This window comes from Hipposideros armiger, unplaced genomic scaffold, assembly GCF_001890085.2.
Source record: "Hipposideros armiger isolate ML-2016 unplaced genomic scaffold, ASM189008v1 scaffold_109, whole genome shotgun sequence".
Classification (NCBI taxonomy): domain Eukaryota; kingdom Metazoa; phylum Chordata; class Mammalia; order Chiroptera; family Hipposideridae; genus Hipposideros; species Hipposideros armiger.
In genome coordinates, this window is record NW_017731459.1 from 688,377 (window position 1) to 702,361 (window position 13,985).

General features: G+C 35.9%; 1 protein-coding gene across 6 annotated transcripts in view; it reads right to left on the reverse strand.

The window, feature by feature from the left end:
* GOLGA4 (golgin A4) overlaps positions 1–13,985 on the reverse strand; it is a 98,047-nt gene that overhangs the window by 41,069 nt on the left and 42,993 nt on the right. For 5 of the 6 annotated variants that reach the window (XM_019647190.1, XM_019647188.1, XM_019647187.1 and 2 more), the window contains 3 exons: positions 4,411–4,589; positions 2,683–2,811; positions 284–439 (listed from right to left, as the gene is read on the reverse strand). In XM_019647190.1, the coding sequence (XP_019502735.1) occupies positions 284–439; positions 2,683–2,811; positions 4,411–4,589 (464 nt within the window). Of the gene's footprint in view, positions 1–283; positions 440–2,682; positions 2,812–4,410; positions 4,590–9,832; positions 9,903–13,985 lie in introns of those variants that run through there. The other variant, XM_019647189.1, reaches the window with a different exon arrangement.

Genomic DNA, 13,985 nt, shown 5'->3' on the forward strand with positions numbered 1-13,985 from the left:
AGAAGCAATGGAGTGGAGATGCTGCAGAGTCTGGGTGTAACAAATCAGGGTGAGTGGCGCACAGTACAGCCAGCTACAGGCAGAGTAAGGAGCACCACATGGCAAACAGCAAGCCACTCCCACAAATACCTCTTACTACCTAAAAAGGAAGTGCATGTATATGTTAAGTCTAACCCAGTAAAACCAAAGCTTCTCTACAACTTTATGCTGACTGGAGAGAGAACACAGTTTTCATATTCAAGCAATTTCACAGTTCTGGAACCCGAATATTATTTAAACATACAGTTCTGTGAGTCTCTGCTTCTTGCTGAGCATCCCGAAGTTTATTTTCACTCTCGGCGAGGATTGCTTTTTTCTGCAACTCTAACTCTTCCAGGGCCAAAGATTCCTGCTGTTCTTTTTCTTGAGTGATCTTCCTATATTCTGACTGACATTTTTCCTGTGCAAAAAATAATACCCACTAAATCTTAAGCATTCATTTCATTTGATCTGCACACAAGCGCTGTGAGGTAGGCACTATCATCACCTCTCTTCCCGTGCTCTGGTCTGCAGAAACAAGGTACTGTGGCGTTTACAGAATGCTCTGGCCAAAACTGGCCACAATTACTCTCGATATGAAAAATTCTGTTCCAGTGACCCTGCTACATCTGCTATTTCCTCACTACTTAAAAAGTTTTGCAAAACACTGCTAAATGTGAAGGGTCTCACAACTGCCGCTACCTCTTCTCTGCACTCCAGAGTTTGCTTTTTCAACTCTAGGCTGAGAAACTAGATTATAAGCTTATGTATTATTAATAATTTGTGAGAAATACCTCATTAGGATAGGGAGCTCCACATGGAAAACCAATCAAAATCAGAGTATTACATGTAAATATATAGATTAGATCAAGAAAATATCTATAAATGCCTACATAACTTTTTTCAGATGATCTGGGCTCTTTTACCATCCCATCAATACTGAAAAGCTTCTTTGATTGCCCCTATTACATATCAACATTCATATTAAAAGTGTTTACTGTTGGAAAAGAGAAGCTCTAGAGAGCACTTCTAACATTTAGTGGTGTTGAACTCCAATTAAGTGTACTTATCCATACCTATTGCTTAAGGTTCATGTTGCCAGCAGCAATATTTCCAATTTGCTACAACCAGGTGAAGCACATTGCTTTACCATATTATAAGTAGGTTGATAAGAAAATATTAGTCCCTAAATCTATTTTAAAACAGCATTTTAAGCATACTATATTGTTTAATGGAAACTATATTTTAAATGTATCTCTATGTGCCTATAAAAATAAAACAGGAAACTTTAATAGTCTGTAGAATTTTGACTCCGAAGTCAAAGCTAACTTCTTTAAGAAACTAGGTAGAATGGGGAGTGGAAGGGGCCATGCACATGTGCGCACATGTGTGCTTTTCATGTGCATCTGTGTCCTTCTCTCAACTCAGAAGCTATCTGAACACATCAGTTCCTAGCACACAGTTTCAACAAGGCCAGCATTCAGGGCTCAGTGCTCCCAAACGCCAATGACTTCAGCACGAAAACCCATAGTTGGTCTTTAGGACAAGAATTTTTAGTGTCATTCCCAGCTTCATTTATGTCTGGCTTTGTTCCTTTATTTCCATGCTTCTATTTTAAATTTATGCTGTCCTGTTATAGTTTCAGCATTCTTACAAATTAAATCCTTTCCGGACCAACGAAGAATATAAATATGTGCCCATAAACATGTACATTTCAGGACCACAGACGAAACCCCTGACGTCAGTTAACAGCACTTGTAAATCCATGCGCCTGTTTGACCCACAGAGATTAGAGAACTCCCTGACTCAGTCCAAGAACCACTGCTGCTGGCAAGTCTCAGAGCCCAGATCTAAGTAAGAGTGAAAAAAGATATATGTGTGAGAGAGAAAGGAGCATAAATTATAAATACTGTTTCTTATTCTTTTACACTGAAAGCAGTTTTAAAGTATATATATTATCTTATGGATAATAACTTCATATACGAACAAACTAGGTTTTTGGCATTAACACTTTTTATGATAACATATAAAAAGCTTTACACAGTTCGAGAAAAAATGTTTTTTGTTTTAAACTTTCAAATTATACTATTCCAAAAAACCTTATCTTTGCTTTTTTGGTTGATTTGATTAGTTCAGTCAGTTTTGTTTGTTTTTGGTTTTTTTACTGTTTTTTTTTAAACATCATATGGATTGAAAATTACTACTGAAATTATTCTACTTCAAATGAAAACTACTTGGTCATTTTCAATTATTCTTCTTAAAAATATATTTCAGGCAAAACTTTCTGAGTCTTGAGCTCTGCTACACTCAGTCTAGTGAGTTTTAGACATTCTTTCTGAGTTATGCAGTCACGGGTCCACACCTTCAATTAACCTATCTTCTCCTTTACTTCTCCCTAATTATAACCTACCTCCAGGGTGAGAAGAATGATAAACAAACAAAATATTAATGAAAGCTTGTTAAGATTAGCAGATTTAATTTTCACACAATACTAATGTACCCTGACAGCCTCTTTCCTGCCTACATCCTCTCTCCACTCTTGACTCAAACGTCTAGGCTGCTGGCTGGTAGTCGGACCTCAAGCTGGGAGTCAGGGACCAGGGGATGACAGCATTATAAAACGCTGCGAAGTTCACCTATAGGAAAAGCAAAACAAGTACTTACAAGAGCAACTTTCATCTGCTCCTGAAATTCCCTTTCTTGGGTCTGAAACTTCTTGGTCAGCTCCCGATCTTTGCTGGCCAGCTCCTCTTCATGAAGTTTCTTTAATTTAGCAATTTGTTCTGAGGATTTCTGAAAATCAGCCAAATAGTTAAGTGAAACACTTAAAATAAAATCCATCACTCTACAACTAAATAATCCTTTATTACTGTTTAATCACCAAGCCAATAGCTTTGTAAGAGGAAAAACCAGAACGTATTTCCCACATAAATCAAAAATCACCAGGGGCTGGCCGAGTGGCACAATGGTTAAGAACTGGCTTGGCACGCCAGAGGGCCCCGGTTCGGATCCCACATATGAGGGCCAGTGACACTGCCCTCTACAGCTAAGATGCTGAACAACAGCTCAACCTGGAGCTGGGCTGCCGTGAGTCACCGGAGACGGCGTAGACTGCAGCCCCTGCTGCAGTGGGTTGCCATGGGCTACCGTGTGTAGCCAGCAGCCAGCGTGAGCGGCCAGCAGCTGCAGTGAGCGGCCGTCTAGAAGCCGGCAACTAATCTGCCTCACCCGGGAAGAGCGCAATGATGGTGCCAACTTGGGCCAGTGAAGCAACGTCCTCCACAACTAGACTGAAGAACAAAACGACAGCAACTTGTCTGTTCCCCTCCCCCAAATCCCCAATAAAATCTTTAAAAAAAAAAAAAAAAGTGATCCAAGCGAGAATGTATTTTAAAAGCAGAACAAAAATCCTGACAGCATTTAAGGAAAAGAAAATTTTCTGCATACCCAAAAAAAAACAAACAAAAAATCATAAAGTGAACAAATAACAACCTGAGGAAATTATTTCGGTAAAAGTTCCTTATATCTGAACAGACAATTCCTACTATAAGTAAAGATTCCTACAAATCAGTAAGAAAAAGACCAAGAGCCCAATAGGGAAATGAGTCAAGGACCAGGCAACTCAAAGAGAAAAACTACAAATTCCTTTTAAATATATAAAAATATATTTATCATACTAGTGAGATATGCACATTAAAATAAAATAGCGGGGTTTTTTTAAAAACTGATGAGCTTGGGAAAATAAAAGGTAACACCATCTTTGTGCGGGGCGAACATATTCTAATACATTGCTTGTGAGGCTATAAACTGTCCTCCATAGAGCTTGTGGCAACTACACAATAATTAAAAATACACATAAATCTTCACCTAAGTAATATTCCACTTTTAGGAATCTATCCTGAAGAAGTATACATATGCAAATATGATAAGGATACCCACTATTTTCAAGCAAAAAATGGAAATCTAAATACCCATTAGTAGAAGACTGATTAAATTATGTGACATTCACACAATGAAATCCTGAGCAGTCTTCAACAAACGAGGCATGATTATCAATTATCAATAAGGAACAATCTTCAAGACAGACTATTAAATGGAAGAGCATAGAACAGTATATATAGCATACTATATTTTGTGTTAAAAAAAATTAAAGAGAGGATTATAAAACATAAAAGAGAAATTATATGCAGACACTATCTCTGAAACATATTTCCAAAACGACATAAGTTCATTTCTCTATCGAAGTGCTTTTTTCCTATATCCCGAACATCATGAAATGGTCAATGTCTAAAATACAAAATAACTCTTCTTCACACTCAAAGACTGTAGCACAAACGTAAGACTTAAGTTTTTAAATGATTGTAGCCCATTTCAATCGAGAAGCATCCTTACTTTCGTTACATCGACGACCTCCTGTCTCACGCGACTTAATTCCTGCTGAAGACTGGCGCGTTCCTCCTCGCGTGTCTTCTCTATAGCTTTTATTCGTTCATCCATTTCTGCCTTCATTTTTCTCCGTGATTCTTCTGTCTTTTGGGCTGTACTCAAGGCTTTTTCGAGTTCCTCAAAAGCTTTAATGAAAACAGCAGAAAACAAGTATCTCAAGAAATACTATCATTCAGCTAAAGTGTTTTACATTCAGCTTATGGGAGCTAAGAGCAGCAGTAGCAGGACAGGTTAAAAAACTCATCATTGTTTGAAGCCAAGAAATATTTCTGAGTATTTCAACAAAGCCACAAGAACTGTTCAGTCACTGACACCAATTTGTCAGAGTTGTGGATTCAGATCTTAAGACTGCTTATATGAACTTAAGCTCACAAGTCTGAAAAAAATATTAAATTACTAATGGTTCCCCACTCTACCCACAACTGTCCTTACAGATAGCAATTCAAAGAAATAAAGACTTGTACCTACTTCTGTACGCTATGATTTTAATTGCTTTTTTTCTTTGCTATGCAGTTCTCATCTATTATCAATAATTAGGTAACATTATTATATATTCACTAGGACATTTTTAACAATGGAAAAATTCTTTGACTAACCTTATTTTTTAAAATCTCGTAATCATATAATAAAAGAACAGAGTTTTGTTTTGTTTTTAACATTTACCGGCTGAATCACATAATGAAGCAATGTGATTCAACGAAACCTGCTACTTGTATAAGTTTCTATCTAGAGCCATTAACCAGAAAGAAATCTTTACCTGATTCAACAGTGTAGAGAAAGGTACTACCAGCAAGGATTTCTTGGGAGAGATAAGTAAGAATTCAGGGCCTGCAAAAACAGTCATCTAGGCTAGAGCGGTATGATCTTCATGGAGGCTTCATGGAGCTCACCCAGCATCAAACCAAGTCAGATAGGACAGGTGCAACAGCTGGGTAGCTTGGCACCACAAATATGCACGCGTGTGTTTATGTATAGGTATGTGTGTAAATGTATATGCATGTACTCTCTACTGGCATAATGATACCCTGTGAAGACCCTACTGCTATTATCATCCTAGATGATTTCCTTTAGTCCTCACACAAGACACCAGACCTTCCCCTTACCACAGAAATGGACTATAAATAAAACATCAATTTTGAAGGTGGGTTTTCAATCCTATCAAGAAACATATGTCAGAGGAACATATGTTCACTGACATATATAATATTTTCACTCCCAGTGGTATAAGAAATGTGGAACTTCAACCTACGGCACCTCAGAAAAAAAGTCCTTTTGTTAACCATACGCTGGCTTAACAGGCGGTTTGGACATAGGAATTTCATACCTGAAGACAAAAAATGTTCTTATTTTCTTATTGAACGAATTGCATTAGTGCAGAAAAGGGCAAGAGAAAGGCTAAATTCTGATTCAACTGGGAAACACAACTTACTTTGCTCAACATTGAAACAAAAACTTCTCTGGCAACCATCTTTGATACAAAAAGAAATCTCTTATTTATTCATTTTATATGCCCAAAGCGTAAAACTGATGCTCAAGGTCTAAATTTCAAAGGAATATTAATTAGCTAAAATTATTTTGAAAGATTCCTACTTTATCTTCCCTGGTATTTGCCTGCAAACATTAAGGTGACAATTCTTAGATATAAACATGTTAGAAAATAAAATTTTAAAGAAAATCCTGTTAGATATTCTTTTACTCCAAATTTTAGTGTCAAACATAAATAAGTATCTCTTACACCTAACAAGAAATTAGTTTCCTAATTTCTTAAAAATCAAGTAAACTGATCAATTGTGGGAAGGAGATTCTGTAACAGAGTGCTTACTGCTTAGTTTGTGCTGCATGTTTAAACGTGGGAAAGGAAAAAACGGAAAAAGGAATGGCAACATTTTTTTAATGCTTGGATGTCATCAACATCTTTTCATTACTGTTATTATTCAGCATGTAAAATTGAATTTTAGAACTCCTAAGCACATCACAGAAATATCTTGAATTGGGCTCTAGAGAACCCAAAGATAGTTTTGATATCCTTCCAGCAAAACAGTTTTAAATGAAAAACTTTTGTCAATTAAGCAAAATAAAACAAAACTGTATATAGTCATCACCAATTTTCCTTGTTTTCATTTTTACAATTCCAGAATTCAGTGCAGTGTAAAAATATATGTAGTGCTCTCATTTTTCAAACTACAAAAAAATCCATGCCATGCAGTTCCTATTTAGATATAATTTTCCAATAATTAAGTTTTCTTACCACACTCGGTAAACTTTAGAATATTCTCCTATATTATATTCTAATTTTAGTACTTAATCCACTGAAATAATTTTCTTAAGTCATTTGATTACCCATCATATAATGATTAAAGTAGGATGGATAGATCCACTTCGACAGTTCATCTAAATATAATCCTCTCTCCCACCTTTGGCAACCATGTCAGAGAACTATATAATTTTATGCCTAGAAAGAAAACTTTGAGATCTTTTAATTCAATATCCTCATTCAAATGCAAAAACTGAGGCATCCAACTTTTCCCTCAGATGATAAATCAACTTGAATATATAGGCTTGACAGTAAAACTTTAAAATTGTATTTAAGGAATGATCCTTACCTTGCATTATTTTTTAAAAACTAAGAATGCTGACATTAATCAAGCTCAGTTGAGCAATAATACATCTTACTAAACCAGAATTTCTGATGGCTTCTAACTTTCTACAAAATGTAGCATGTTATACCTTTGACAGACACACAGAAACTCAACTGCTTTCCAATTCCATCCTGCTTTACAAAAACACCAAGTACCAAAAAAAAAAAAGTATTAAAATACACTGTACAGATCCACATATAGAAAACATATTTCAAACCCATTCTGGATTCTATACTGAACCACAAATGGAGCCACTTCCTTATAGGAAGTCTGTCTCCAGGAATGAGTCCCATTTCAATGGTGAAGGCGGATATACTGCGAGTTTACTTACTAACCAGAAACGTCTCACTTTCTGATGTTGCAACCACCAGATACAGTAAAGTGGTATCCATGGCCTGTAATAGCCTGAAAGTCGATTCCCCACTCTTTCCAAAATGAAACTATGCTCAGATTTTAATGTGAGTAATAAAGAAGTATGTTCTGAATATCTACATAATGTATCTTTCCAATTACCAACAAAGGGTAAGTGAGTGGGGAGAACGAAAGCGTGCATCAGCCACAGCTGATAAGTCTTCTGCCAACATGCAAGAGCGCGCAGGGAAGCCAGTCACAGCACACGTCAGCGGGGAGGCGAAGCACAAACTGCCGCCAGAATGTTGCAAGAACACATTGTGTTCTTCCAAAGCAAAATTCAATGTATCTCAGGCAATTTTTAATAATACATAAAAATACTTTGAAAACGTTTCTAGGCGAAAATTTAATGAACGTTATTAAGAATGGTCCTCTGCCAAAAGGAAAATGCAGGGGGGAGGCCTTTTACTGCTAGCTCCTCACTTTCCACTTCAGAAGAGGTTCACTCACATCCATGGGAATTATAAAAATGGACAAGTGCTTACTATAAGGGTTCAGTCAAAAAGGTGGGCAAAAGCTCAATAATCCAGCCACTCATTCATTCATCATATACGTAGTTATTGGATGTTTGCCATTTGCCTAGCATAAGCTATGCACTAGGTGACACAAAAAAAATTTCACAAAAAACAGTTGTAGTAGTAAGAGGAAGAGAGAACTAAAACAACTAGCCTTAGGTAAAGGTAGGAAGAATGTGGCGTTTGCTTTTGCCTTTTCCTCTCCTCATCCTCAATGTCATTACCAATGATATAACAAATGCCAGAATTCGGAGATTCCAGGGAGCACTACTATTTCGTTGCACTGTCCCAGATGCCACTTTACTATAAGGATAAAAAGACCCACTTCTACTCCCACTACAGGGAACAAACAAATATGCACAACTGTGGAAAGGCTGCCAACCTCTCGATGAAATGCTGATCCTAAGAAGCTGATGAATAACATCAAGAATGAATATGTAAGTCCATGCCTATGTCTTTATCCCAGCAAAAGAGCTGCTATTGTAAATAAAATGAATGTGGTATTACACAAAAAATACAGGTAATACTAAAAAAGGAGTAAAATGCAAATTAACAGAAAAAGCAACAAAAAGAATTTTATCAGAATTCTCACCCAATCACCAAGCTTCCTTTGTTAGTGAAAGCAAAAGTCTAGAGCAGCAGTTTTCAAAGTGTGGTCCACAGATTCTAGGGTCCTGACACCCTTTCAGGGAGCCTATTAGGTCCTCCCTTTTCCAAATACTTATCTGCACGAGGGCAGATTTTCTTCTTATAGTTCAACCAAAATAACAACAGAGTAAATGCAGAAACAGGTATAAAATCCAGCTATCTTCCAGTAAGCCAAACAATAAGATAAGCAGAAATATAAAATAAGGACACTCTTCACACTAAATTTTGTTTTGGAAAATATAGGTAAGTTTCATAAAAGTATTTATGCTAATATGTAATAGGTTTATTAATTATTTTATGATGAACAAAACAAATATTTTTTTAATTTCTTAGTTTTAATTTCTAATACAGTAAGTATCACTACACATAACCCATAGAAACAGAAGTTCTTTGGAATCATCAGTAAATTTCAAGAGTGTAAACAGGTCCCTGAGATCAAAAAGTTTGAAAACCACTCAGCCAGAGTTTAAACGAAAATAAAATAATGCTACCACCCAGTGGCACAGATCAGATAGTGCAATATTTATATATAAATTTGGCCTTCAGAAATTTAATAAATACCACATTTACAATTGAAATCTACTTTTTAAGCCACTTTCCAAAATACACAAGAGTCATTCTATAGACTGACTATGCTTTGACTTGTAAAAATTGTACAGATCCAAAATTTTGTGTACTCCTTACATTAACCATGCAAATTTATCTATTAAATACCTTAAAAACATCAGGCAGATCTTGAAAACTATCAGGTTAAAGCTAAGTAAACTTAATTAAATTGAAAAAATTATTCTGTAGCAAAGTGTGTTATTCCAGTTGCTAATGCTTTCCAGTAACAGTGACAGTGCCAAGGACATACGTGCAGGCTGACAATCACTGTCTAAAAATATGGATGCACAGCTACTACTGCAGAAATGTATCAAGCACCTATAAATACATGACTATTACATAGCAACCTGAAATCTAATTCCATTTAAAAGGATAAATTTCTCCATCAGGTATTCATTTAGTGAGAAAGTATGTACATATTACTTATTTAACATGGCAGACTTAAATTCTACTTTAATTCATGCTTTTTTTTTTTTGCCTGAGAAACATGGAATTTTCTTTGTAAAGCTTAGCCTAAGTATCCATGATAAGAAAATAAATAGCCCTTACCCCAGTCCTGTTCATACAAGGCTTGGGAAAGGCACCATGATTCACTTATTGGCATGTGTGGATGCACAAAAATAAGATGTTTTGTGAGACTTAAGACTCCAAGAAAACTTTGTTACATAAATTATCAACAACAAAGCACTTAAGTACACGTGTAATTTTTGTTTGTTATATAAATATGCATAAATCTTACACATTATTTAAATACATAAACTATTTTAAAGGGTCCTTCAAACATCAAATAAATACATTCCACTGAATATCTTTGGTATGCCAGGCCTACCATACTATATAAATGAATAAAAAACTTATTTCCTGCACAAACACAACATGGCAATAAAAAAGCAAGGAATGTTATGAGTTAATCTAAGTTTTTAAATGCAGCCAATCATATAAAACACATAACTTCAGCAAAGACAGGGTACATGAAAGGGAAACAGGGCTTATAAAAAACAGTGGACTCTGAAACTTTCCTAATCCAAGCAGAATATTGTATCCATCCTACATAATTGTAGGCAAGAACATTTTAAAGGGGAGGTGAGGGTTAACACTGAGTTCTCTTGTTGTATTGGCTATATTTAAATCACTTAAAGGTAACTAACTAAAAAAAAGAACCAAAGTCTATGGGTAAGAATTTCTCCTGAGAAAAAATTCAAATGTGGAATAAGCTGTATCAAAAAGTTGTTACAGTATTATTCGTAACAGCAGAAATATAAAATAATCTAGATGGTGATCAATAGGTTAATGGTTAAATAAATGATGTACATGCATTCTGACACAGCCATTAAAATGTTAGTACTTTAGCAACATGTAAAAGTACTTCTAATAAAATTCTAAATGGAGAAAAGGGAGCATACAAAATTGTATATACAATATGATAAAAAACTATAGACAAGAATATAAAAATAAGGATTACAAAAAAAGACTAAATAAAAGTGTACTGAAACAGTGATTGCTTTCATTTTCTCTATTTTCCTTTTTTGTTGTTGCTGTACTATATTTCATTAATAATTAGCCAGCTACCCCCACCTCGTACCCTGGTTAAACAACACCCCCACCCACACACACACACACACACTAGCCAAGACCTAGTGTAAACATTAGTAGCATTAACGTTCTGTATTGGTACTACTGCATTGAAGAGATAATATTCCAGACAACTAGTAACAACACCTAGCACCTATCAAACACAGCATCATGCACTTAAGCTGAACCACCAGACTTCTCCATGTTTAAAATCTGACCATCTGTTCAGAATTACACCTAGAAAGGAATACTATCAACATTTGTAGTAAAATGCTTATAACAAATACATTTATTTTTCCTTTTTTATCCACTAAAATAAATAATTTTAACAAAAGTGCTACAGTATATTTCAAAAAACATGCCTAACAATTCCACTAGACAGTAGCATAAGTACTATAGGTTGATGTAGCACCCTAAAGTTAGGCATGTCACCAGATCCACAGTCTCAGTATTTTATGATAGAATTGTTCTTTTAAGAATAATAGACATTCAAAATTCCTTTGTCCTCCAACATATGGGAGGCATCACAGTTCATCTAGAAAAACTATGAACAGCAGTGCAATAGGTTGTTTTCCAAGAAAAGTAGTGAGGAATGTAGTTGAGCCAATTTTAAACTCCAGAATAAGCAAGCCAAAGAAATTAGTTTCTTGTCTACTAACATCTACATGTCAAAAATTACTAAATATATCAGTTAAATTTTCTACAGTTGAAAATGCATTAGGAGAATTCATATTCTTTGGTAATTATTTTATGTAGAAATATTTACTTCTAAAAATCTTAACAACTGCAAGCTTTAACGATTTTAATGTTGATGTCACATGGCCAGTTTTTATGTATTTAGCCTTTGAATTTTAACTCTAAGAGAAAGACAAATATTTAACAGAGCAATTGAATTCTCCAGGAGCCAGATGATGTTCACAGACTATTTATGGCGATTCTACTTCCTTTTAAAGACCTTTTCTTACTTGTAGCACTAAATTGAAATTTTTCTGTCAATTGGCATATGCATTTTCTAACTGAACTGTGTAAGAACGATTTTATATTTGAACAGTTCAGTTCAGGCTCAGCTAAGACCATTAGCTGAACTGCAGTTGTTATGCAAAACTAGTTTTCATTGTAGATTTAAAGCACAATATGTTCCATGTGAAATCAGTCTGTTACAACTCTGTATCATAGCCCTTACTAATTAAGACAACAAATACAATTTTAAAATACCTATAGAAGCACTCATAACTGTGTGATCCAAAGACTTTCCGAAGTGAATGCATATTAAATAACTTTACATTTTATTTCTCTAAGAATTTATTAATCAATTTAATATTTTGACAGTAATATTTACAAACATGTATCTCAATTGACAGGCTATTGATTATTTACAATAATATAGTTTTATGAAAATCACATTTAAAGAAAAAATATACAGTAATACCTTGGTTTGCGAGAATAATTTGTTCCGGATACAAACTACTCATATTGCAAGACATCGTTCGTTTACCACGTTAAAATGTATTAGAAATGTTTGTCTGTCTTGCGGAACACTCGCAAACCAAGTTACTCGCAATCCAAGGTTTTACTCTGTCTGTGTTTTGAAGAAGCACGAGAAGGAGGCTGTATTATTAAAGAGTTGACTGGAAGAGTTGTCTGGAGAAATTTTATCCTACATATGAATTAACTATATTTTGTCTATCTTTTCACCACTTTGCTCTTTCAAATTACTCCTTATTCATGAATTTCTAGCTCCTGACAAGATACACCCCAATTTTAAAGGAAATTTAATTCCTTAACCAGCATTTTCTCTTGACTAGCTACATTATTCAACAAAAGAAGGTGGAAAGGCTTGATATGAGAAGCTGAGACGATGCGTTAGGTTTTCTGTTCCCTGAAAGCAAACCTGTTCCCTGAAAGCAAACCTGTATAACAATGTCTCACACTCTCCAACTGCTTCAAGTCAGTCTTCAAAGATTATATTCTGAGAGATGTTGTCTATGAAAAGTCTCTGAAGGGTCATTTTTTAAGGTTTACTGGGAACAAAATCATTAACTAAATTCCCCTGCCACTTATCAACAAAATTTAAGCAGACGGGGAGATGCTTATGTACACATTTGGTGCCAGCCAACTACCTCCTGACCCATTCCCTTCCTTAAACTTTACGATCTAGTTTCTGCATTTCTGAACCTACATCCTGGGAATCAAATACTCCCCAAATTCAAAGCCTTCTTTAAAGTCTTCATCTTCCCTCTCCCACTTCGGGAAACACCTGGTATTCCTCCAAAAGAATAACTATCCACAATTCCTGTGACTTCTTGGGTAACTTTCTTCATTCCTTTCTCTCTGCCAAACTCAAGATCTCTACGGTAAAGAGCACAGACTCTGACGCTAAATGCCTGGATTCAAGTCCTTACTCAAGTCCACTTACTCTCTGTGTGCGTGTAGGCGAGCTGCTGAACTTCTATGTTCTTAGGGTTTTTTTATTTGTAAAATGAGAAGAATAACAGTGCCTACTTCATAGAAATTGTGAGGAGGAAATACCAGGACACACACCAGAAAATACAAGTGAAGCACTGATGCTAGAGCCTTGCCTAAAATAACTGAGTGTTGGCCAGCAGCAGCAGCAGCAGCAGCACAAACGTGCGAAGTCAGCGTTGGCTGTGGCAGCAGCTGCGACTGCGGCCATTGCTGTAACCACTACTGTAAAACTCAGTCTTTTCAAGAAATCAGCCTCTCCTACCAATTTAACCACAGGCTTCGACATTAGCTAATGACTCCTGAAAGATGCTCCATTTTCTTATTTCCAAACTCTTACAAGTCACTTCCATTTGGAAAGCTCATGGTTGGCTCAAATTCCAAGTATCTAAGCAAACTCATCATTTCACTCCATTTCTCAACTTCCCCATTTAGATTTCCTTCCTTCCTTCATTCAGGCTCCTAAGCTGGCAGCCTGGGCGTCATCTTCGATTTCTCCTTTCCTTCAGCCCTCCCAGTTGGTCAGATACCAAATTCTGCGGAGTGTACCCCCCTCTCCTTCCCGGGTCCACACTCCTCGTCAGGGTGGCCGAAGACCTCAGTCTCTCAAACCTGTATTTCTACCTTTGCATCTAAGTCTGACTTCCCACTTCATTTCTTTCCCCTA